Raw genomic sequence first — 26826 nt, forward strand, 5'->3', positions numbered from 1 at the left:
AACATGATTAAACATTCTAATAAATTAAGGCATAGGAAGTGATTCATGTAAAACCACAAAATGATGGAGAAATTCAGCAGGTCAAACTTTTATGTAGCAAAAATAAAAATACATAACTGATGTTTCAGGCTTGAGCCCTTTGTTAAGATTTGAGAGATTCTGAACAAAAAGTTGGGGAATGCCAAAGGCAGGAGATGATAGGTGGAGAAAGGATGGAGGGAACAGCAGCAATGAGGGGAGGAGGGATAACTGGGTGGGTAAGGAGAAGGGAGGGGAGAACTGGAAAGACAGGAAAGGGGAAGAAGAAAGAAAAGATGAGTAAATTTAGCAGAAAGCAGAGAAGTCAATGTTAATGCTATCTGGCTGGAGAAGGTGCTATTCCTCCAATCTGCAGGTGGTCAGGGTGGGACTGTATACAAGGCCATGACAGACATGCGAGTCTAGGAGTGTGACTCAGAATTTAAATGGTTGGCTACTGGGAGGTCGCTGTTGTTGCAGATGGAGAGGAGGTGGTCAGGGAAGCAATCTCCCAATCATGACTGGTTTATCCAATGTAGAGAATGCCACAAAGGGAGCACCGGATGCAGTAAATAAGTGTTGCTTCACATGAAATGCCTGTTTGGGGCTCGGACTGTGGTGAGGGAGGAAGTGTGGGAGCAAGTGTGGCACCTCCAGCAGCCACAGGGGAAGGGGTTGAGGGGGGGACGCTATAGGTGGGGAGGGATGAGTGCATGAGAGAATTACAGGAGTAGTAGTCCCTACGGAAGGCTGAGAGGGGAGGAGAAAGAAAAGTGTGTCTAGTGATCCTGTAGTAAGTGCCGGCAATTCTGGCAGATAATATGTTGGATGCGGAGGCTGGTGGGGTGGAAGGTGAGGATGAGGGGGATTTTATGTTTGTGGCATCTGGGGACAGAAGGAACCAGGTCAGATGAACAGGAAATGGAGGAGACGTGGTGAGGGCTGAGTTGATGGTGGTGGAGGGGAAGCTACGTTTGTGGAAGGTGGCAGACATTTCAGAAGCTCTGGACTGGAAGGCCTCATCTTGGGAACAGATGCAACTGAGAAGGAGAAATTGAGGGAAGGGGACGGAATCCTTGCAGAGGCCAGAAAGGTGCTGGAGCCAGCAAAAAGGCTCATCAAACAGAAAGGTAACGAGTGTGTGCTGAGGTACCCAGCCACCCTGAAGGTAGAGTTACCCGGGGGGGCGGGGGGGGGGGGGTGGAGGAAAGGAAATTTATTACAGACCCAGAGAGGACACAACAAATGGCTGAAGACTTACCCATACTAACAGGTAAAAAGAAGAACCAAAATCGAAGTGGGAACTAACTCACAGGGATGTATTGACCAGGCTAGATCCATAACACCCCAATATGATTTATTCCCATATTGTGGATGTTTTAGGAACATAGGAAGTAGGAACAGGAGTAGGCCAAAAATGGCCCATCGAGCCTGCTCCGCCATTCAATACGACCATGGCTGATCTAATTTATGACCTAACTCCACCTACCTGCCTTCTCCCCATATCCCCTAATTCCTCTATCATGTAAAAATTTAGCTAACCAAATTTTAAATATGTTTAATGAAGCAGCCTCAACCACTTCCCTGATTAGAGAATTCCAAACATTCACTACTCTCTGGGAAAAACTATTTTTCCTCATCTCTGTCCTAAATCTACTCCCCCAAATCTTGAGACTGTGTCCTCTTGTTTTAGTTTCCCTGGCCAGTTCAAAAAACCTTCCTAAATCTATCTTATCCATACCCTTCATAATCCTATATGTTTCTATAAGATCTCCTCTCATTCTTCTGAACTCGAGCGAATACAATCCTAGACGATGTAATCTTTCATCATAAGTCAACCCCTTCATCCCAGGGATCAACCTAGTAAACCTCCTCTGGACCGTCTCCAAAGTCAGTACATCCTTCCTCAAATATGGAGACTAGAACTGGACACAGTACTCCAGGTGCGGTCTCACCAGTACCTTATACAGTTGCAACATTACCTCCCTACTCCTGAATTCAATTCCTCTAGCGATGAAGGCCAACATTCCATTTGCCTTCTTAATAACCTGCTGCACCTGCAACCTAACTTTTTTGCAATTCATGCACAAGCACTCCCAAGTCCCTCTGCACGACAACATGCTGTAGTTTTTCACCCTTTAAATAATATTCAGCTCTTTTATTTTTTCTTGCCAAAGTGGATAACCTCACACTTACTAACATTGTACTCCATCTGCCAGACCTTTGCCCACTCATCCAGCTTAACTATATCCCTCTGCAGCCTCTCCACATCTTCATTACAATTTGCTCTTCCACTCAATTTGCTGTCATCCATAAACTTGGCTACACCACATTTTGTCCCCTCCTCCAAGTCATCCATGTAAATGATGAAAAGTTGTGAGCCTAACACTGACCCCTGCGGCACCCCACTTACCACTCTCTGCCAACCTGAAAAACTCGCACTTATCCCAACTCTCTGCCTCCTGTCAGACAACCAATTTTCAATCCAGGCCAATATACTTCCCCGGACTCCACTTGCCTGTAACTTACTGATAAGTCTCTTGTGCAGCACCTTATCAAATGCTTTCTGGAAATCCAAATATACAACATCAACCTGTTCCCCTCTATCCACCGCACCCATTATATCCTCAAAGAATCCTAACAAGTTTAAACATATAACCACTTACAGCACAGAACAGGCCAGTTCGGCACTACTAGTCCATGCCGTAACAAATTCCCACCCTCCTAGTCCCACTGACCAGCACCTGGTCCATACCCCTCCAGTCCTCTCCTCTCCATGTAACGATCCAGTCTTTCCTTAAATGTAACCAATGATCCCGCCTCAACCACATCAGTCGGAAGCTCATTCCACATCCCCATCACCCTTTGCGTAAAGAAATTTCCCCTCATGTTCCCCTTATAATTTTCCCCCTTCAATCTTAAACCATGCCCTCTAGTTTGAATCTCCCTCACTCTTAATTGAAAAAGCCTATCCACATTTACTCTGTCTGTCCCTTTTAAAATCTTAAACACCTCTATCAAGTCCCCCCTCAATCTTCTACGCTCCAGAGAAAAAAGCCCTAGTCTGCACAACCTTTCCCTATAACTCAAACCTTGAAATCCTGTCAACATTCTTGTGATACTTCTCTGTACTCTCTCTATTTTGTTTATATCTTTCCTATAATTTGGTGACCAAAACTGTACACAGTACTCCAAATTTGGCCTCACCAATGCCTCGTACAATTTCATCATAACCTCCCTACTCTTGAATTCAAAACTTGAAGGCCAATATTCCAAATGCCTTCTTCACCACACCATCTACCTGAGTATCAGCCTTGAGGGTATTATTTACCATCACTCCTAAATCCCTTTGTTGCTCTGCACATCTCAATAGCCTACCATTTAATGCATATGACCTATTTAGATTTGCCTTTCCAAAATGTAACACCTCACACTTATCTGTATTAAATTTCATCAGCCATTTCTCAGCCCACACCTCCAGCCTTCCTAAATCACCTTTTAATCTACGGTAATCTTCCTCACTGTCCACAACACCACCAATCTTTGTATCATCCGCAATCTTGCTTATCCAATTGTCCACCCCTACTTCCAGATCGTTAATAGTGGACCCAGGACCGATCCCTGTGGAACTCCACTAGTCACTGGCCTCCAATTGGACAAACAATTTTCTACCACTACTCTCTGACACCTCCCATCCAACCATTACTGAATCCATTTCACTACCTCCTTATTTATACCTAATGCCTCCACCTTTTTTTCTAACCTCCTGTGGGGAACTTTGTAAAAAGCTTTACTAAAGTCTAAATAACATCCACAGCTTTCCCTTCATCAACCTTTTTCGTAACCCCCTCGAAGAACTCAATCAGGTTTGTCAAGCATGATCTACCCCTGACAAAACCATGCTGATTACTCCCTATCAATCCCTGTACCTCCAGATTTTTGTAAATACCATCCCTCAGAACAATTTCCATCAACTTACCCACCACAGACGTCAGACTCACAGGCCTATAATTCCCAGGTTTACATTTGGAACTTTTCTTAAACTGCGGAACCACATGCGCCACCCTCCAATCCTTTGGCACTACCCCCGTGACCAGTGACATCCTAAATATCTCTGTTAATGGCCCCACTATGTCCACAAGCCTCCCTGAGTGTCCTTGGGAATATTTTGTCCGGTCCTGGAGATTTATCCACCTTTATCTTTTTCAACACAGCCATCACTACCTCCTCGGTTATCCTTATATGCTTCATGACCTCCCCACTATTTTTCTTTACTTCAACTGGTTCAATATTTTTTTCCCTAGTGAATACCGAGGCAAAGAAATCATTCAAAATTTCCCCCATTTCCTCTGAGTTCTCACTCAGCCTACCTTCGCTATCAACAAGGGGTCCAATTTTATCCCTCACTAATCTTTTAATGTACCTATAGAAACCTTTTGGATTTATTTTTACTCTGTCTGCCAAAACCTCTTCGTGCCTTTTTTTGGCCTTTCTAATTTCTTTCTTAAGATTCCTTCTACACTCCTTGTAGTCCTCCTTCAAACTCTCAGCTCCCTGTTCTTTATACCTTTTGTACATCTCCCTTTTTCTCCTAACCAAATTTCCAATATTCCTCGAAAATCAAGCCTCCCTATGACTTCCAGCCTTTCCTTTGATCCTCATTTGGACATATCTACTCTGTACCCACAAAATTTCTTTTCTGAATATCCTCCATTTTTCATTTACATCCTTACCTGAAAATATCCTGTCCGACTCAATACTCCCCAAATCCCTTCTTATTCCTTCGAAATTTTCTCTTCTCCAATCCAGAACCTCAACTTTAGGCCCCTCCTTGCTCTTCCCTAAAACTACCCGAAAACTAACAGAGTTATGATCACTAGACCCAATTTGTTCTCCAACATTAATGTCCGATACCTGATGTAGCTCATTCCCTAACAGGAGATCTAGTATTACACCGTCCCGAGTCAGTACTTCTACTATTTGATTTAGAAAACAATCTTGAACACATTTAACGAACTCTAGCCCATCCAGCCCTCTAACTGTATGGGTATCCCAATCAATGTGAGGGAAGTTAAAATCTCCCATGATTACTACCTTATGATTCTCACACATATACATTATCTCCCTACAAATTTGTTCGTCTCATTTTCTTGGCTCATTTGGTGGTCTGTATTACACCCCTATTAGCACCCACATGCCTCCTTCACCCCTCAATTCCACCCAAACAGCCTCACTGGACGATCCCTCCAGACCATCCTGCCACATCATGGCAGTACTGTCCTCCTTAACAAGCAGAGCAACTCCTCCCCCTTTTTTTACCCCCTGCTTTATCACATCTGAAACAATGTATCCTGGAATATTAAGTTGCCAGTTGCCAGTCCTGCCCCTCCTGTAGCCAGGTCTCACTAATTGCCACAATATCATGACCCCAAGTATCTGTCCATGCTCTAAGCTCATCTACCTTGTTTACTATGCTTCTTGCATTAAAATATATGCATTTCAGAGAATGACCCTCACCTATATTCTCTTTTCTACCTTTTATCCTAATCTTCATCCTACCTTTGTTATTGTTATTATTCCTGTCTAGGTGGCCATGCTCCCTTGACACTGCACTCACACTCTGTTTGTCAAACAAGATCTTCCCTTTCTAAAACCATGCTCCATCTGCCTGATTGAACCCTTACGTTCCAAAAGTTTCACTATTTCATCTTTAATGACAGCTTCAAGCATTTTTCCAACTACAGATGTCAAGCTAATTGGCCGATAATTTCCAGTCTTCTGCCTACATCCCTTCTTAAAAAGTGGCGTGACCTTTGCTGTCTTCCAGTCTGCCGGGACCTGGCCAGAATCCAAGGAATTTTGGAATATGACCACCAATGCATCAACAATAACTTCTGCCATTTCCTTCAGAAATGTCTTAAATGTTCATTTTTGGTTGTTTATGTGTTAAGTGTTGAAGGAATGGGGCAGGGAGAGAGGGGGAAGGTGTGTTAGGTTTGGATTTGATAGAAAATTTGCATAGATTGGATAAGTTGTAATTGACACAGATTTGTAAATTTTGTGGATGACAAAGTTGTAAACTGTTGAGTTCAAATCTGGAAAACTATAAATAAAATATTCAAAAAAAGGCAAAGTGGTCTCGTTTAGGGAATCTGAAGTTATTGAGGAGATGGAGGGCATGTGAGGTGTTGCAGATGTAGGCGGGGAGGGATTGGACCATAGGAGAAAAGATAGTCATGTTAAGATGAAACTAGTTTGGTGGGGCAAGATCAGGCAGAATCAATGGGTCTACCCAGATGGTTGGGTTTCGGTTTCTTGGGTAGAAGGTTCGAACATGCAGAGTTGGGGTTGGAGAGAATGAGGTTGGCAGCTGTGCAGGGGGTGGAGAGGTGACCAAAGGCGATGGTGTTGGAAACAGTGGCTTGATGTGTAGTGGTGGGGTCCACTTTCACAAACCAATCCATCTCCATCTATTCATTATTATAAATCCTATTGATCATCAAGATAAACCAATTAGTCCTGTAAATCTATATGGATCACCATGGGAACCCTATAGATCTCCACGAAAAAGTCATAGATCCACACAAATCCCTACTGGAATGATAACGATCACATTGAATCCACATAGTTCCTTTAGATCCATACAAGTCAGCATGGCAACCTATGATTTCCAATGGAATTCCAACAGATTTACAGGACTACATATCCATTTACAGACTGGGTTGTCCCACCCAGCCTCGGAGTGTTGAGTATAACCCAATGTGTGAGACCAAATTGGGTTCTACTACATATGCCGTCTCCCTCTCTTGCCTCAGTGCCTGGTACAGTGCTGTGTCCTTGGCATAGCCTTGCCTGCACTTCTGCTGCCCAAGGTACCTCAGCACCCTTTGTGTCCCCTCTGCTGTGTACACCATGGCCGGTGTACAACACTCGGATGCAGGAGCTAGTATGTAGAGTTGGGGACTAGCCCTGCGTACCTCCAAGAGGTAAACACGGCCATACATCTCTGCACCCAACATGGAGAGGGCTGCTAGGGCACAAAAGGAAGTCAAGGAGTGCTGGCCAGTGGTCAGGTAGTGCAAGCAGGAGAGCAGGCAACCCCCTAAGGCTCCAAGGCCTACCCATTCCAAAATCCTAGCAGGCTCTGGATGAAGGTATCCCTGGAGCCTCTCTGGGTGATACAGCTTGACATAGAGGGGGTCCTGACCCTTCAACCTCCTCTCTAGGATATCCTGCAGGACAGGAAAAAAGTCTGAGGAGGGGAGGGCATCATCTTCGAGCATTAGGATGAACTTCGGCTGAAATTCCAGGCCTTGGCCTAGACAGAAGAGGTAGTCAGCCTTCTCCTTCTCAAAGCGATCACTTTCTGGAACCTCCTGCCCCTCCTCTCTGAAACGCTGGATTACAGGGACCAGCCTAGAGGCCATCTCCACTTGCCAGTGCTCCTTGGGATGGTGATGCACATTACAGGCAAATAGCCGGTAACTCCGGCACCATTTACACTCTCTCAGGAGCCGGTGGAAAGCTGAAGCCACCTGCAAGTAGTAACGGTACTCAGTTCCCTGTGAACGGACGGTAGTAACGATTGCCACAGCCAGCTGTGGGGGATCCTCCTCCTTCCCACTTCCTCCTCCTTCTCCCACCTCCGCATTCTGGAAATACCTCTCAGCCTCCTCTGCCCGCTCTAGGCTCTGCATCAAGGCCTCATCCGTCAGCTGGCGCAGGTAAGTTGACCTGCGAAAGTAATAGGAGTGACGCCTGCCCTGACCGATTAATGGAAGGGCCACACCCAGCACCAGCAGGTAGAGGATGAAAAGCTGGAGCCAGGGGCGGCTGAGGGAGTGGGCGAGGCGTGGAAGGGACATTCCAGTGGCCATCTCGCTAACCCCCAAAACTGTTCCCACAAGTGATCTTCCAACTCATCCACCAAACCTCCCTCACCCTTCGAAAAAAATACCCTGGCAACCAATGGCCATGGCTAATCCCAAGCAGCAGCTCAAACAACCAAGGAGCATCTGCAAATAACTTGAAGATTGGCTGAGTGGAGAGATAATTTTCTCATCTATTGGTTGGCAGACTGGTCAGTGCAGTGATGAGCAGAGGGAAATAAATATGAGGAAAATCATAAGGTTTACATTGCAGACAGTTCCATACACGATGGGTGGAGATCACTTCCCAACTTGAGTATGTCTTGTTTTGTCCTCCGATAGGGTGAACTGAACATCATAACGTGGCCAAATACCATTCTAGACGTCTGAGAGCTCACAGGATCGAGATAAGGAAATGCTGTGTCAGGGAGGGTATCATAACTCGATTCCAACATGGGAGAGCTGTGGACAAAGAGAGATCCCAGGTGATGCCACAACTCAATTTCCAACAAAGCTTCAAATGCAACATTTCCTGCATCCCAATCTAATATTGCTCTCCTTCACTTCCTTACCCTGTCATGTCAGAATGTGAGGTGAGGGAGGGGGAAGAAGGATGGAATAATGAGAAGAGGTGGGGGGGGTGAGAAAAGGGGTGGTGGGAAGAGAGGATGTGACAAGAGAGGTGTGCGGAGGAGAGAGAAAAGGGGGTGAGGAGGAGAGGGGTGGGAAATAAGATAGAGGAGAAGAGGGGGAAGGGGGAGAAAGACAGGGAGAGATGGATTGATCAGATTTACAATATTTGCTTTGACCTTAATGACCTGCAGTGTTTCCACTGCGATCTATAGAATCTTGTGTGTGTTTCATTGTAATTTATAGAACCTAATGAATTTCCAATGGTATTAATTTGGAATGTTTGGATCCATCCGATTTTCATGGGTTTCATAGTGATCCATGAAATCTATAGGATTTCCACAGGAATATATAGAATCTCTAAGGTTTCCGTGGAGAAAGATAAAATATGCATGCAAGGTAAATAGGTAAGGGGATCAAGATTTAGAGGGGACCTGAAGGGCAACTTTTAAACACAGAGGGTGGTGGGTTTGTGGAATGAGCAGCCAGAGGAAGTGGAAGAGGAGGATACAATTGTACAGTTTAAATGATTCATGCATGGAAATGGTTTAATGGGTTATAAGCTAAATAAAGGCAAGTAGGACAACATTAGAAAGACAACTAGGTTGGCATGGACAAGTTAGGCCAAACAGCTCTGTGTTGTAAAACAATAACTCAATGTAAATAATACCCAATGAAAAGTTATCAAAATGTGTCTTTCTCCACAGAAGATGGTTGACTTGCCATTTTTTGCATTTTCCATTTTTATTCCTGATTTCCAAAAATGTAGTATTTTGCTTTTAAAATAAAGCCCCCTACTTTTCTATCCTTTTTTCCAAAATGAATAAACTCACATTTTCATTTTATACTCTTCCCAGGCCTCATACCAATTTATATCCTGCTTCATAACTTAATTTCCATCATCCTTAGTTTCAACAAATGTAATTGGAACATATTCATATTTATTCACTATTCCACTGGGAATCAGTACATGTCCCTTCATTACTTCTGTGCACATCAGAAAGCAAAAGGCAACGATGAGGTGGAGGTCTAGATGCCCATGCCCTGACACTGACATTGCCACTCTCAACAGTGAAGCACATACTGAGCTGTGGCACCAGAAATACTTTGGGTCTGGCCCTTCAGCTTCATCCCAACAATAGCAAGCATAATTACCATGAGCCCAATCATTTCAATATAGTTGATTAAGTAGAAAAGCATAGGTATTTTATTTTTTTCATTCTTTCTTTTATTTTTGTTTTAATTAGATTTTTGTAGTTAGGTATATAGAACAAGCTGCCAGAGGAAGTGGTAGAAGCAGGGACAAGAGTAATATTCAAAAGGCATTTAGGCAAATGCAAGGATAGGAAATGCTTATCCTATTCTATATGTGCTGAATGCAGGCAAATGGAACTAGCTTGGCTGTTATGGCCAAGTTGGTCAAAGAGCCTGCTTCCATGCTGTAGAGCTCTCTGAAAGCCATTACCAACAGTGTGGGCGATACTGGGACCATCTCTTAAGATCCATATAATATGGAGAGCAGTGAGATCAAAATCTTCCAATGTCTATAATATGGGACCATCAAAGACTGGGAGAGGTTGGGAAATCACTGAACCAGATTACACATGATCTCAACTATTATATCAATTTCTTCCATTAAATCATAAATATGAAACTTACATACTGTCAGTAAAGCCCCAGCCTTAATCCTCGAGGTTCTCCCTCAGTTACAATTTACCTGTTTGAAAATGACCAATTAACTCCTATCCAAATCAAACCAATCTTCCATCCAAAACAGCACAATTCTCTCAGGATATGCAGTGACCTTTTATGACATCTTGTTGAATTTTTTTTTTTAGAAATCTTAATACACCATATTCACCACCATTTTATCTTAAGAACTATAATACATTTATTGAAGGCAATTATTCTTTCATAAATCTACACTCATTTTACCTAAAGACATTATGATTTCTAAGTGCTTTGTGAAAAAAAAACACATAAGTGCTGGAGAAACTCAATAGGTCAAACAGTATATAACAAAGGTGAAGATACATCACCAACGTTTCGGGCTTGAGCCCTTCACCAAAGCACTGTTTGACCTGCTGAGTTTCTCCAGCATTTGTCTGTGTTTTTCACTTAACACAGAATACTGTGTTTTACCTCTAAGTGCTTTGTAATCACTTTAAAATTATGGATTCTAGTATTTTGCCAGTGTTATGTTAATTGGTCAGTAGTTTTGTTTTCTCTATTCATCATTTTTTTAAAATGGTATTAAATTTGCTATTTATTTAAAAAAAGTTATTTGAATGCTGCAGACTGTAAAGAAAAGATAGATGTGATGAGGTGCCTTGAACACCAGTTGCTGAAAGCAAGTGTTTCAGTGTGGAGAGCAAATGGGACATTGGCTTCCATTGTAATAGGATTTAGGTACAGGAACAAGGATGTCTTGCTGTAACTCTACACATCTTGGCAAGAGCAAGCATGCTCATGGTGTATAGAAAAAGGATGTCACTGAAACCTCTAAAGGCAACTGGACAGATCAGCTACAGGAGGATGTTCTTGATGGTCCAGAGCTAGTTGATGATCAAACATGTTTGTGTTGAATGGCTGAGCAAACTTGCAGGACCTAATGTCCTATTCCTGCTCCTCCTTTCCATTTTGACCAATTTGAGCCTAAACAGAAGTTAAGGAAATTTGGAAATTCAGAACTAATTATCTACAAACTTTGCTGCTTCTTCTTCTTCCTTGTCTATTTTCTCTTCTATATATTTCAAAACTATTTTTGTATGCCTTCTTATGTTGAAATTTCCCTTTAGTTTGTCTTCTTTACTCTTACCTAATGCTGGAGGAAGAAGGGCTCAGTGCCAAAATGCCAGTTTTATATCCTTACCTCCTATTGATGCTACATGACAAGCTGAGTTCCTTTAGCATGTTTGTATTTTTACTACAATTACAACAGTTCACAGCGTATGCAGACTTATGTCCTTCACTGCCAGACTGAAACCACCCGCAAATTGGAGGAACAGCACCTTGTATTCCATCAGGCACCCTTCAACCACTTCCCTGGTTCCCATTCGACCCTCACCCCATCTATCCCCTTCCCCATCCCGATTTCTCCTTTGCTCTAACTCTGACTTTGTCGTTCCCTTTCCCACGGCCTCCTTTCCTCCAGCTCTGCCTTCACAGCTCCCGCCATCAATTCTCAGCTTTCCTCTCCTGTTTTCCTAATGCATGTCCCATCTATAACATGGTGTCTGTGATCCTTTTGCCCTGCCCTTCCTTCCTCGTCCCACAGCCTTCTTATTCAAGTGCCTGTCTGCTTTTGGCTCATACCTTGAAGGAGGCCTCAGGCCAAACACACTGGTGATGTATCTTGACTGCCAGTGGATGCTGCGAGACCAAAATTTCTGTGCTTATACTGCAATTCAGTGTCAAAAGACTTTCGTGTTTCACTGTCATCTTGATTACTTGTTGCATTTGCAATCTGACTTGTTGTAATTCACATACAGGCATTTCCAGGTGTCTCTGTACCACATGTTGTTGCCTGTCACCATTTAAATTATAATCCAATCTATTTTCCCCTCAAAATCTATGATACGTTGTATTCCACCTGCCAGATCCTTGCTTATTCATTTAACCTGACAGGACTTTCCAAAACTTTTTGCAGTAAATATTGCACATTTTAAGTCGAGCAAATGTAACGCCAAAACTATGACTTTGCCTCTAGAGTTTAATCGGGGAGGAGAAATATCCTCACCCCACCAAGAGTACATACATACCAATGATCGTCAAATAGTAGTTCCCGAATATTTTCTAAGGGATAAATTAATTTTCAATGGTTGGAGTTTCCAAATCTTGCACCAGAATAAGGAACATTGTCCACAGGGGAACGGAAACGACATAGAAACCAGTCCTATTATTACTCCGACACTTAACAGGTTCAATGAGTCCACGGAAAGACCCCGACAAGTGAGGTCTCCCTTTCCAATAATGGGAGGATCGGGAAGGTCTTCCTGTATCCCGGCGATCATTGCGCTCGGGCGGAAGTGTCCAAAATGGCGGCCTGAATGTTAGGTACTGTGGCTCTGTGAGGCTGGTGCCATGGCGGAAAAGTTCGACAGCCTGGAGGAGCATCTGGAAAAATTTATCGAGAACATTCGGCAGCTCGGCATCATCGTCAGCGACTTCCAGCCCAGCAGCCAGGCGGGCCTGAATCAGAAACTGTGAGGGCGCCGAATGTCTGGGTATATGGATGGAGAGAGCGAGGAGGGGAGGGAGTTAGTTGGGGAAGGGAAAGGATTGAGGGGAAGGCAAAGGCATAAAGTGAGTGAGTGGGCGATGGCAGGTGGGCTGGGGGAATGGCGAAACTGAGATGAGGGCAAAACGCCAACTGACACCAGGTCTTGGCGTGTATATCAGATGTTACTTCTCATTCAAGAAGTCAACAATGCACAAAGGTGTAAGAAATAAAAGTATAGGAATAGAATTAGATTAACTGTAAAGTTTACAGTAAGTTAAACAGAAAAGGCTCCACACGCTGGTGCAGAATGCAATACCCAAATGTGCTGGAGAAACTCAGCAGGTCAACGCAGTATCTAAAGAAAGTAAAGTTTAACCAACGTAAAGCTATGAGAGAGAGAAAAAAAAACAGGAAGACCCCTGAGGGAGGCAGGAGCATAGGATAACAGGCAAGAGGTCAGAAGGGCGGTAAGAGAAAGCTGAGAAGAGATGGGTGAGGTGGTAACTCTGTTAAGAGAGGGTAAGGAGCTGGAGGAAAGGAGACAGGGGTGGGGAAAGATTTGGGGAGGGGATTAACAGAAATTGGATATTATTGTTGGAATGCAATCTTGTTGGCGAGTACTCAAGGTGTTATTCCTCCTATTTGTGCGTGGCCTTGGTTTGGAGTGCATGAGTTAATAGATAAACATGTCTGTGTGGGAATGTTGCATGAAATTAAAATAGTTGGCTACTGAAAGGTTCTTGTTATTTGGAGGGAACAGAGTAAAGGTGCTCAATGAAATGTATCTGTGCTTCCATCATTACTCCTGGCATCCTGCTCCAGGCACCTACCACTGTGCAAAATATTTGTCCTGCACATCTCCCTTAAACTTCCCCCCCTGCATGTCTACCAGTATGTGATTTATTTTGCACTGGAGAAAAGATTCTGATTGTCTACCCTATCAATGCACATCTATCAGGTGGCCTTCTGACTTGTATGTGCCAGAGAAAACAACCCAAGTTTGTCCAATCACTCCTATAACTTGTACCCTCTTAATTGGGCAATGTACTTTTAAACCTCATCTGTACCCTTTCCAAAGCTTCCACATTCTTCCTGTAATGGGGTGACCAGAATTACACACAGTATTCTAAGAGCAGTTTAATCAAAGTTTTGTATCACTGCATTGTGACCTTACTTTTATACTCAATACCTTCCCCTGAATCTAAGCATACTATGCATTTTCTTTTTCACCCCATCTATTTTTTTAGTCTCAGTGACCTGGATACCTAGATCCCTTTGCACGTCAATACTTTAAAGAGCCCTCCATTAACTGTATAACTTCCTCTTGTATTTGATCTCCCAAAGTGCAGCATCTCTCACTTGTCTGAATTAATTTCCATATGCTGCTTTTTACAGATATCTGTAACTGATCAATATCTTGTGTATTATTTGTGATAACCCTTGACCATACCCACCAATACTTCTATCATCTGTAAATTTAATAATCCACCCATTTACTTTTTCATCCAAGTCATTTAACTTTATCAGAAACAGGGATCCCAACACCAATCCCTGGAGTACAGCACTCACAGGCCTCTAGTCTGATTAACAACCTACCACTACCGCTACCGCTTGTCTTCTATGAGCCAACCAATTTCATAACCAAGCTATCAACTCACCATGGATTCCATTCATCTGCACCTCTGAATCAGCCTACCAAGCACAACATCCACTGTTGTATCATCGATCACTCGTCAACTCAGAAGAGCTCAATCAGATTTGTAAAACGGGGTCATCTCGTGATGAGGGAGGGCCAGGACGAGAAATCTGGCTCCTCTGAGAAAAAATTCAAAAAAGTGAAGAGGAAAGCTTGAAATTCATCTAAATGAATTATAAACAACCAAAGAAAAAAAATGCAATGCTGTCAAAGAAAGACAAAGAAGCAGAAGAAATTATAGAGAAGATGGAAGAAAAACAACCAGAGGAAAAAGAAAGGCCTACCTTGGAGAAGAAGCTGGGACCTGTAGTGAAGCCTACTCTCTGATTGAAGAGGGCTCCCCGACTTGCCTCCCAGCAAGCTGCGACATCCCTGCAACAACAGGGACACCTGGACAAGTTGGGGAGGGGAGCGACTCAACTGTGCATGCACGAGGAGTCGTGCATGAGCAGTTGACAGCAATGGGAGGCCCTGTCAGAATGGCAACTAAGTCCTCTAGACAGGCTCCCGGACAGTCCAAGTGGTAGACTGAGGAGGGAAAATTATTAGAGCTGGAAGAAAAAGGAGGAGAGGAAGAAAAAAAAAGCGCAGAGGAAATGTTAGAAGAAGAAGGGTTAAGAAAGAAAGTTTAAGCTATCCCTAAAGTTCAAGATACACTGGTTATGATTATGGAAGAGTTAAAGTTAATAAGATGTGATATTAAGAGATCAGAGGCTAAAGTTAATAAAGTATATGAAAAGAGATGCAGAAAAAGCATCAGGAAATGGATAAAAAATTCAAAGCATTAATTTGGAAAATCAATTTCTTCAAGAAAAAGTAGATGAAGTGGATGAAGGATTACAGCAAGTGTTGGTGATGTATAAGCAATTGTCTGAAAAAGTGGGTTCATTAGAAAATTTTAGACAAAGAAATAATGTTAAGATTATTGGACTGAAAGAAGGAGAAGATATTATTCAATTTTTACAATGTTGGATCCCTCAAACCTTTGGACAAGAGCATTTTAAAGGAGATGTTGAGATTGAGTGAGCCCATAGAGCCCTAAAGCTAAACCTCAGCTGGATCAAAAGTCGAGGCCTAATTTGGTCAAATTTCTTCGTAATCAAGTAAGGGAAAAAAATCTTGGAATTAGCAGCCAAACAAGCTAAAGAAAGAAAAGCACCATTGGAATTTGGAGGAAACAAAATCTTCTTTTATCCTGATACAAGCTTTGAATTATTGCAGAAAAGGAAGAGTTTTAATTTAGTTAAAAATATACTGTAGAAGAAGGGATATACTTTTATTTTGCATTATCCTGCAACTTTGAAAGTATTTATTCAAGGAGATCCAAGTAGATTTTTTATGTATCTGGAACATGCTCAAGAATATACAGAAAGTTTGCCAGACATGTGTCAAGAATTGACCCAAAGAGTGGGCATTTGAAATTGGAATGTTATATTCTTGTGGTGAAAGAAATCTGGAAGTGGTTTGTAATATTGCAGAGATGAGTTTAATATACTCTGAGGAGCCAAAGATATACTGACTTGTTCCTGCCGAACAGTGGATGTTATTTTGCGCCTTTAGTCGCAACCCGACGGTGGTAGCATTGTCAGGGGGCTTGATAACAGTGCTCGAGGGGGCTTTCTTTTCTATCTCTCTTTTTCAAATATTCAATCAAGCACTTTTTTTTTAACTGGATTTCATGTTTATTTTGTATTTAAGAGGTTGGTGAAGAGCCAGGGACTGGTGAAAGGGAATCATGAAAAGGGGGAAAGTGTAAGAATTTTCAATTTTTTTTACCCTGAGTAAAGGATTAAATTTCATAAGTTTTAATGTAAATAGGCTTCAAAACCCTGTTAGAGAAAGATTTTTGACATACGTTAAAAAATTGAGAGAAACACATTTCATTGAAAAAGAGCATCAAAAATTAAAAAGTGATTGGGTTGGAATGGAAGTAGCATCACATTTTAATACAAAAGCTAGAGGAGTAGCAATTTTGATAAATAAAAACCTTTCAATTAAAATACATAATACACTTTTAGACCCATTTGGTCGGTTTGTTTTAATAAATTGTCAAATTTTTTTCTGAACAGTGGAAATTAATGCAACAAATGTGGATGATGGTAAATTTATACAAGAAACATTTTTAAATATGGGGAAAGCTAATGAAAATATCTCAGTGAGGGAGATCTTAATTTTTGCCTTGACCCTTTATTGGATAGATCTACAAAGAGTGTGTTGAAATCTAAGGCAGCAAAAATAACTTTGTCATTAATGCAAGACTTGAATTTGGTTGATATTTGGAGAAGGTTACATTCATTTTATTCTAACAGATATGAGTCATATTTTAGAATTGATACATTTTTGTTATCAGCAAGACTTCAAGGTAGGGTACAACCAGTTCAATCTAAGTCAAGACTATATCCAATCATTCTCCTTTGTTGTTAGCATTATATTTAGAAGACTAGCAGGATACAAGTTTTAGATAGAGGTTTAATAGCAAGTTGTTGAAAAAGAAAGATTTTTGCCAGTTTATTAGAAATCAGATAAAGAAATTCTTGGACATTAATGTTGACTCTATGGATAATAAATTTGTTCTCTCGGATGGCATGAAGATGTATATACATGGTCAGATAATAAGTTTTTCTCATAAAGTTAGAAAGGAGTTATGGCTCAAATTAATAATTTAGACAGAAATATCGACTTTAGAAAATGAATTACAAAAACAGTCGTTAGAAGAAAAAGATGAAATCTTTTGAATAAAAAGTTACAGTATAGCACATTACGATCTTGTAGAATGGAAAAAAATTATTATAAGAAATAAACTTATTATGAACTTATATAAAGTGTTAGCATGGCAATTGAAAACAAGAAGAATCAAAATTTATTATTGTAACTAGAGGTGAGACAGATCACATATCCTATAAACCTCAGGATATCAATAATTGTTTTAAGCTATTTTATACAAAATTATATAAATCAGAATGTATGCAGGATGAAAATGAAATTGATGAATTTTTTAACTCGAGTAAATTAGCCTAAATAAAGTATGGAAGAACAGGAAATACTAGGAACCTCTTTGAAAGTTGGCGAGGTTCCAAGAGTTATAATTTCTTTATAAAATAATAAATCCACTGGTAAATATGGATTTACATCAGAACTTTATAAAGAATTTAAAGATGTGTTGATTCCTGTATTTATGAAAGTTTAAATACAATTGGAAGAAACTGGAAATTTACCTGATTTTTTTTAAGACAGCAACTATAATGGTAATTCCAAAAAAAGGTAAAGATCCATTAATGCCATCGTCATATAAACCATATCGTTATTGAAAGTGCATTACAAGATAGTGGCTAAATTATTGGCAAAGAGGCTGGAATTTTTTTTAACTGAAACGAATTAACAAGGACCGAACAGGATTTATTATTAAAAAAAGAAAATTGGCAGATAATGTAACTAGGTTGATTAGTTTAATTTAACTAACCCAAAAGAAAGAAAATTTTAGTATTAGATGCAGAAAAGGCATTTGATAAACTAGAGTGGGACTTTCTTTTCAAGACCCTTGCTAAATTTGGCTTAGGTTAACATAAATTGAATAAAAACATTATATATTGATCTAAGAGCAAGGGTATAACAAATGGTATTATGTCTGATTATATTAAATTAACAAGATCAACAAGACAAGGTTGTCCATTAACATATAAAAACATATAACATAACAATTACAGCACGGAAACAGGCCATTAGGCCCTTCTAGTCCGCACCGAACCAAACACCCCTTTCTAGTCCCACCTCCTTGCACAATGCCCATAACCCTCCATCTTCTTCTCATCGATATACCTGTCCAACCTTTTCTTAAATAATACAATTGACTCTGCCGCCACTATTTCTCCCGGAAGATCATTCCACACGGCTACCACTCTCTGAGTAAAGAAGTTCCCCCTCATGTTACCTCTAAACCTCTGCCCCTTAATTCTTAACTCATGTCCTCTTGTTTTAATCTTTCCTCCTCTTAACGGAAATAGTCTATCCACATCCACTCTGTCTATCCCTTTCATAATCTTAAATACTTCTATCAAATCCCCTCTCAACCTTCTACGCTCCAAAGAATAAAGACCTAATCTGTCCAATCTCTCCCTATACTCTAGATGCTTAAACCCAGGTAACATTCTGGTAAACCTTCTCTGCACTCTCTCCACTCTGTTTATATCCTTCCTATAATTAGGTGACCAGAACTGCACACAGAACTCCAAATTAGGCCGCACCAACGTCTTATACAATCTCAACATCACCTCCCAACTCCTATATTCCATGCAATGATTGATAAAGGCCAGCATACTAAAAGCCTTCTTCACCACCCTATTCACGTGAGTTTCTACCTTCAGGGAACGATGTACCGTTACTCCTAAATCTTTCTGCTCTTCTGTATTCCTCAATGCTCTCCCATTTACCACGTATCTCCTATTCTGATTCTTCTTCCCAAAATGAAGCACCTCACACTTATCAGCATTAAATTCCATCTGCCATTTTTCAGCCCACTTTTCTAAGCAGCCCAAATCCCTCTGCAATCCTTGAAAACCTTCTTCATTATCCACTATTCCACCTATCTTAGTATCGTCTGCATATTTACTAATCCAATTCACCACCCCATCATCTAGATCATTAATGTATATAACGAACAACAATGGGCCCAATACAGATCCTTGAGGCACACCACTGGTCACCGGCCTCCAACCTGACAGACAATTATCCACTACCACTCTCTGGCCTCTCCCTTTCAGCCAATGTTCAATCCATTTGACTATCTTAAAATATATACCTAAAGACTGCACCTTCCTAACTAACCTTCCATGTGGTACCTTATCGAAGGCCTTACTGAAGTCCATATAGACAACATCCACTGCGCTACCCTCATCCACGTTCCTAGTCACCTCTTCAAAAAATTCAATCAGATTGGTCAAACATGACCTTCCTCCCACAAATCCATGTTGAGTGCTCCTGATCAGACCCTGTCTATCCAGATGTTTATAAGTACTATCTCTAAGAATTTTCTCCATTAATTTACCTACCACAGACGTCAAACTTACAGGCCGATAGTTGCCAGGCTTCCTCCTTGAACCCTTTTTAAATAACGGAACCACTTGCACAATGCGCCAATCCTCCGGCACTATCCCCATATCTTCTCCATTAACAATGGCGTGAAGCAAGGCTGTGTTCTCGCACCAACCCTCTTTTCAATCTTCTTCAGCATGATGCTGAACCAAGCCATGAAAGACCCCAACAATGAAGACGCTGTTTACATCCGGTACCGCACGGATGGCAGTCTCTTCAATCTGAGGCGCCTGCAAGCTCACACCAAGACACAAGAGAAACTTGTCCGTGAACTACTCTTTGCAGATGATGCCGCTTTAGTTGCCCATTCAGAGCCAGCTCTTCAGCGCTTGACGTCCTGCTTTGCGGAAACTGCCAAAATGTTTGGCCTGGACGTCAGCCTGAAGAAAACTGAGGTCCTCCATCAGCCAGCTCCCCACCATGACTACCAGCCCCCCCACATCTCCATCGGGCACACAAAACTCAAAACGGTCAACCAGTTTACCTATCTCGGCTGCACCATTTCATCAGATGCAAGGATCGACAATGAGATAGACAACAGACTCGCCAAGGCAAATAGCACCTTTGGAAGACTACACAAAAGAGTCTGGAAAAACAACCAACTGAAAAACCTCACAAAGATAAGCGTATACAGAGCCGTTGTCATACCCACACTCCTGTTCGGCTCCGAATCATGGGTCCTCTACCGGCACCACCTACGGCTCCTAGAACGCTTCCACCAGCGTTGTCTCCGCTCCATCCTCAACATCCATTGGAGCGCTCACACCCCTAACGTCGAAGTACTCGAGATGGCAGAGGTCGACAGCATCGAGTCCACGCTGCTGAAGATCCAGCTGCGCTGGATGGGTCACGTCTCCAGAATGGAGGACCATCGCCTTCCCAAGATCGTGTTATATGGCGAGCTCTCCACTGGCCACCGTGACAGAGGTGCACCAAAGAAAAGGTACAAGGACTGCCTAAAGAAATCTCTTGGTGCCTGCCACATTGACCACCGCCAGTGGGCTGATAACGCCTCAAACCGTGCATCTTGGCGCCTCACAGTTTGGCGGGCAGCAACCTCCTTTGAAGAAGACCGCAGAGCCCACCTCACTGACAAAAGGCAAAGGAGGAAAAACCCAACACCCAACCCCAACCAACCAATTTTCCCTTGCAACCACTGCAATCGTGTCTGCCTGTCTTGCATCGGACTTGTCAGCCACAAACGAGCCTGCAGCTGACGTGGACTTTTTACCCCCTCCATAAATCTTCGTCCGCGAAGCCAAGCCAAAGATCCCCATATCTAATGACATTTGGAAAATTACCGCCAGAGCCTCTGCCCTTTTTGATTTAGTAATTGAACCATTAGATGAATTAATTAGAGCAAACTTAGCTATTAAGGATGTTAAAATAAGGGCTAACAAACATAAAATTAGTTTATTTGATGATGATGTAATTGTTTATTTGACAGACTCGGAAAATTTGTTGGGTAAATTACATAAGCAATTAGAACAATATGGAGCAGTTTCAGGATATAAAGTTAATTGGGATAAAAGTGAAATAATGGCATTGACTTTTGGTGACTATACGCAATGTAGACAAAATGCAACATTTAAATGGCATGAATGTGGGATAAAATATTTGGGAATTAGAATTGATAATTGGTTAGAAAATCTTTAAAATTAATTAAGGACCATTGTTTAAGAAAATTGAAGAGGATTTTTAAAAATGGGTTGATTTACCAATTACATTAATTGGCCAAGTAAATTGTATTAAAATGAATATTTTTCCATAGGTGCAATATTTATTTCAATCTTTACCCATTGATAGTCCTAAAAGGTTTTTTTAAGGATATAAATAAAATTATAAGGAAATTCTTGTGGAAAGGCAAGATATCGAGGATTTCTATGGAAAAATTAACTTGGTGATTTGAATCGGGAGGTCAAAAAGTTCAAAATTTTGAGTATTATTATAAAGCAGCCAACTATGATTTCTTTCTTTTTTTGAGGAAGGAGAAAAAGTGGCTTGGGTTAATATGGAAATGAATAAGAAAGGGTAAAAAAGAATCTGAATCATTTCTATATAAATGGAATGAGGTATTGTTAACTGGAGAAACAGGCACACCAATATTAAGACATTTGGTTAGAATGTGGCATAAGGTACATATGTTAGTGAGGATGCCACTGATGCAAAATAAATTGATCCCGTTTACGTTGAATAATAAAGATTTTGTTAAATGGTCAAAAAAAGGAATAAAATTTATTAAAGTCTGTTATTTAATGACATTTGACCAATTGAAAGCTAAATATGAAATACAAAATAATACAATATTTAGATATTATCAATTAAAGGCTTATCTACGAGAAAGATTAACTACATCTTATTTACTGTTAGTATATGATGAAATAGAAACAATAATATCAAATACAAATTCAAAGAAGTTCATATCAGTTACGTATTTATTACATTTTAGGAGAGTAAAGAAAGATTTTCATAAATCTAAACGAGTGTGGGAAAGGGGGGGCGTGGCAAGATGGCGTAGGGAGCGGACGTGCATTCCCGGTCTCCCCCAGGCAGTTATATAAATACCCGTTTTAAGAATATTTCTTTTCAGTTAAAAGTCTTTGTTTTGTTTATCAATTGTTTTTAGTTTAAAATGGCAACAAAGATTACGGAAAATAGAGTTCAAATACAGAACAAAACTACACTCTCCGACTTTGGAAGAAACTCGGCCATCTTGCCCAGACAGAACCACGGAGTCAAGGCTGGAATCTTCTTAAGAACGGAGCTCATTAATTGGACTGTCGGATAAGCTGGCCTTGGACACCCCTCTGAAAGATGTTTAAAATGGCAACAAAGATTAAGGAAAATAGAGTTTAAATACAGAACAAAACTACACTCTCCGACTTTGGAAGAAACTCGGCCTACTTGCCCAGACAGAACCACGGAGTCAAGGCTGGAATCTTCTTAAGAACGGAGCTCATTAATTGGACTGTCGGATAAGCTGGTCTTGGACACCCCTCTGAAAGATGGTGATGAATATTAATTTGAAATGTTTTATGAAGATAAATTGCAGTAATTGGCATTGGTTGCCCGTGAGTTTTAAAAATCCAGATAGCATTAAAGTTTATTAGTGATTTTTTTTTGGATGGAATATCGGAAGGATGAATTTATTATCTATAAATACAGAACAAAATTACATTCTTTGACTTTGGAAGAAATTTGACCTATTTGCCCAGACAGAGCCAGAGTTGGTGCTGGAATTTTCTCAAGAACAGAACTTATTAAAGTTGATTTCGGACTCCTTTTTGAAAGATGGCGACGAATGTTGATTTGAAATATTTGAAATATTTTCTGAAGATAAACATATATATGGAACTCCTTGACCTGCAATAAGGTTTATCAGTGATTTTTTTTTGGATGGAATATTGGAAGAGTGAATTTATTATCTGTGATTATGCACACATTGCAAACAGATTTTAATAGTTTTGAAAAGGTTTTTTTTAAACTAAACAACAAGATCAGTTTAATATTGAGAAAATTGGAAAAAACGGAAACTTTATTATTAAATTTGGAAATTCAGTAGAAAGAAACTATGAACAAGATTGATGATTTATAAAATTAAAGTTGAAGGAGCAATGTACAAGAAGAGTTAAAAATTTTGAATAAGTTTTTCTTGAAAATAAACAATAATTTCAACTTAACATTGAGAAGATTGACAAAGTGGAAAATTTGGTATTACATTGGGAAATACAGAAGAAAGAACTTATGAATAACATTGATGCTTTAGAAGATCAAGACCGAAGGAATTATGTTCAAGAAAATTTTAAAAGATTTGAAAAAAAAACTTTTTTTGAAAGTAAGCTACAAATTCAACTTGAGACTGAGAAGAATGGAAGATTCGGTGTTGAACTGGGATGTTTAGAGGTGTTTTAATTCAGTGGATGAAATTCAGGAAGACTTGAAAAAAAATAAAAAAAAAACTTTTATTGATTGTAAACAATGTTGGGAGGGTGGAAAGGGTGCAAAATTTAATATCAAGTTTGGATTTTCAAAAAAAAGAGTTTATAAATAAGATTGGTTAAATTGATGGACCGGGGTTTTATGGATATAAGAAATGATGATTTTTCGGTTTATACGTGTATTTTGTCTGCCTGGGCGGGGGGGGGAGGGGGTGGTACTTCTGCTCCCGAAAGTCATATGCCACTTGTGGTTTATACCACACCCATTTGGGTTTTTGGGAATTAACCACCACAAGATGGTTTCCTAAGGGGTTAGGGGAGGTGGGGGGGGGTGAAAATTTGAAAATTATTTAGTATCTATTATGTAATATTATACTAAGTCAATTTGAAGTGAATGTATTGAGATACTATAAATAAATTTCGAGGAAAAAAAAAGAATGTGGGAAAGGGACCTGGGTATAGATATAAATGATAAAAAAATTGGAGGCAAATATGTTACAATAGTATGAAAAATACAATAACTGTTAAATATAGAATGGTGCAATACAATTTCATACATTGGTTATATATTATACCACAAAAGTTTAATAGATTGAAGTCAGATATTTCGGTGAAGTGTTTTTGATGTAAACAAGACACAGGCACATTTTTACATTCTACATGGACATGCCCCAAATTGAATTATTTTTGTATTAGTTTAATAGATTTTCTTCAAAACGTGATAGGTGTTAAACTCCTGAGAAAACCTATGCTGTTTCTTTTGGGGGATATATCAAGGAATAGGCCAGATTTAAAATTGGGATTGGTTTCAAAAATAATTTTTTTAAATTGCGTTTGCAGTTGCCAGGAAATGTATAGCCATTTCATGGAAATTGGACATGGATATGGTATTAGATTGATGGCATGATGAAATGCAATGTTTTATACCTTTGGAAAAGATTACATATAATTTAAAGGACAAATATGATGTTTAAAAAAAAATTGGTTTCCATATATGCAAAAGATTGGTGTTATAACTTTATAAGTAATTACATTATGTCAATTGGTAGAATTTGATGCGAACTTTGTCACTCCCTGGCCTCATCTTAATGTATCTCATTTTATTACTTTATTGGATATTGTATGTGTGTTTTTTTCTTATATATATTTAGATTTTGATCATGTATTATGTATTACACAATGTTTTATTTTACTACATTCTTTATATTTAAAAGATATAATGATAGTTGTAAGTGTTAAAATAATTAAGTCATAATTTATCCTTAATGTAATATCCAGTATTGTTTTAAGATTAGTCTATTCTCTCTCTTTCTTTGTTCTTTTTCTTCTTTTTCCTTTTCTTGATTTCTTTGGGGGGTTTTCTGTATGGGAGGCAGTGGGTGGGTGGGGAGAGAAAATTATTAAAAAACATGTATTGATTTTGATATTCAGAATTTTTGGTCCTTTATGCAATTTTGTACATGTGCCAATAAAATAAAATTTGAAAAAAAAATTGGTAAAACAGGACCTGCACCTCACAAAGCCATACTGACAATCTCTGATCATCTTTCCAGATGTGCTTAAATCCTGCTCCTAAATATTCTTTGTAGTTTTTCTAAGTATCCTTTATAGTTTCCCTACCACCAATGTGAGGCTGATGGGTCTATAATTTGTTGACTGGGGTATAATTTCTTGTAATATCCTTTTTTTTTCAACCCTTCTTTGAACAAATTAGCCACTCTCTAGCCCTCTGGGACCTCACCTGTTGCTGATGTGGATGCAAATATCATTGTCATCTTGATACTGTAGTCTATTGGCAGTCTTGGACAGAATGAGCAGTTTAAAATTTAAGTGTAAATATAGAGAAATAGTTGATAAATGTCAGCCATCTTAAAATCTGAAAGTAAAAAGTAATGCAAGTGCAGTTTTTGAAAGCAGAATAAACATCTTAATTTAAAAAAATATCACTTCCACATCTGTATAAAAGATTGAGATTAGAATAAATAAATTAATATTAACAATAAATGTATTAAACTGATCAAACAATTAATTTAGGTTACCACCAAGCATCTGAAATAAATAATTGAAGGAAGATTTAAATGAAACATAGTAAATGTATAACTTTTTAATCTTCAGAAACTCAATGATTTCGGGATTACAAGATGTTGACAAATGCCGCCAACAGCTGCATGATATTAATGTACCACTGGAAGTATTTGAGTAAGTGCTAATATTGTGTCTTAATATTTTCAACAAAAAAAAATCTGACATAAGCCTAATGTAAGTCTGCACTATTGAAATATCTTCTTGTTTCGGCACTAACTGCAACTGAATTATCCATCTTTTTGTATTTATTATGCCTTTTTCATCTCATGGTGCATTGTGCTGATTTAATTTATACTGTTATTGTTGATGTGTTATTGTACTTGAGTGACAGCAGAAAGTAAGAATTTTACTGCATCTGTATGTACGTGTTAAATGATGATAATCTCTCGTAGTCATTTAATGATTACAAGTAAGCATGGTATTGATGTTAAAGCAATGCCTTTCCTCGAGAGAATTGGTAGTGCAGGTGGTGGATACAATTATATATAGAGATAGAGAGAGCGAGGGACTTACTGTTACAGGATAGTTATAGGTAAAATATGTCTTTAAAAGAGATAGATTGTGGGGGTTTAGTGTAGGTTATACTTCACAGAGTAACACTTCACAAAAGATATCACATTTAAAATGCAAGAGCTTTGCTGAAGCTAGATGTTGAGGCTCTGGTTGACTTTGCAAAAGCAATAAAGAATGCTTTTTGCTTATTGTGTTTGGACAATAAAGTCCAAGTTCAGAGACACTGATAAGATCTTTCAAATATTGGGTTTGGAGCCCTGTAAGAAGTCATGGTTTTTACAAACAGGTAAAAACAAACAGGTGATTTATCTTGGAGTGAGAGAGAGAGAGAGAGAGAGAGAGAGAGAGAGAGAGAGAGAAGTCAGTTCTACAGTAGCAATTGAGACTGCAACATGGCAAGCTGGCAGGCTTGTTGAAAACTCCATTTTGAAGATGAATTGTGAGTTCAGCCTGTTCAAACCCTTTATAGTCTTTACAAGACTAGAGTGTTTCTCCTGAAATAAGGAAAACAAGAGGAACTTGGTGGTGATCTGGAAGAAGAGGTTATTTGGAAAACCCATGATGAGGCAGGTTTCTTCAGCAAGACACTGAAGTGACTGATTGGAGGAAATCAGTTTGTGTGTGTCCAACGAGCAACAAATATCCCTCTCTGAAACTAACAAGAACCTTTTTGAGCAGTAACCATTTAACTTTTAAGCACCATAGCCTGGTGAAAATTCATAAATTTTAAATTCTGTGCACAGTATAAGAATTGTCTGATACCAGTAA

General features: G+C 39.7%; 2 protein-coding genes across 10 annotated transcripts in view; one reads left to right on the plus strand and one right to left on the minus strand.

Moving 5' to 3' along the window:
- Positions 1 to 6: 6 nt before the first annotated feature.
- pgap4 (post-GPI attachment to proteins GalNAc transferase 4) lies at positions 7 to 12493 on the minus strand. Of its 2 annotated transcripts, none has more exons than XM_069914193.1 (2): positions 12278 to 12493; positions 7 to 8348 (listed from the first exon to the last, which is right to left on the minus strand). In XM_069914193.1, exon 2 carries the CDS (start codon positions 7893 to 7895, stop codon positions 6729 to 6731), a length of 1167 nt encoding a protein of 388 aa, XP_069770294.1. In that variant the 5' UTR covers positions 7896 to 8348; positions 12278 to 12493; the 3' UTR covers positions 7 to 6728. The 2 variants fall into 2 exon arrangements, with proteins under 2 accessions (XP_069770294.1, XP_069770295.1); XM_069914194.1 differs by lacking the exon at positions 12278 to 12493 and adding an exon at positions 10176 to 10234.
- A 29-nt stretch (positions 12494 to 12522) lies between these two features.
- Positions 12523 to 26826, plus strand: part of med10 (mediator complex subunit 10) — a 35785-nt gene continuing 21481 nt past the window's right edge. For 2 of the 8 annotated variants that reach the window (XM_069914195.1, XM_069914196.1), the window contains exons 1-2: positions 12523 to 12721; positions 25576 to 25659. In XM_069914195.1, the coding sequence (XP_069770296.1) occupies positions 12600 to 12721; positions 25576 to 25659 (206 nt within the window). In that variant the 5' untranslated portion in view covers positions 12523 to 12599. Of the gene's footprint in view, positions 12743 to 16132; positions 16187 to 25575; positions 25660 to 26826 lie in introns of all 8 variants that reach the window. The other 6 variants (XM_069914197.1, XM_069914198.1, XM_069914199.1 and 3 more) reach the window with 6 other exon arrangements.

The sequence above is a fragment of the Narcine bancroftii genome, chromosome 1 (assembly GCF_036971445.1).
Source record: "Narcine bancroftii isolate sNarBan1 chromosome 1, sNarBan1.hap1, whole genome shotgun sequence".
NCBI lineage: Eukaryota > Metazoa > Chordata > Chondrichthyes > Torpediniformes > Narcinidae > Narcine > Narcine bancroftii.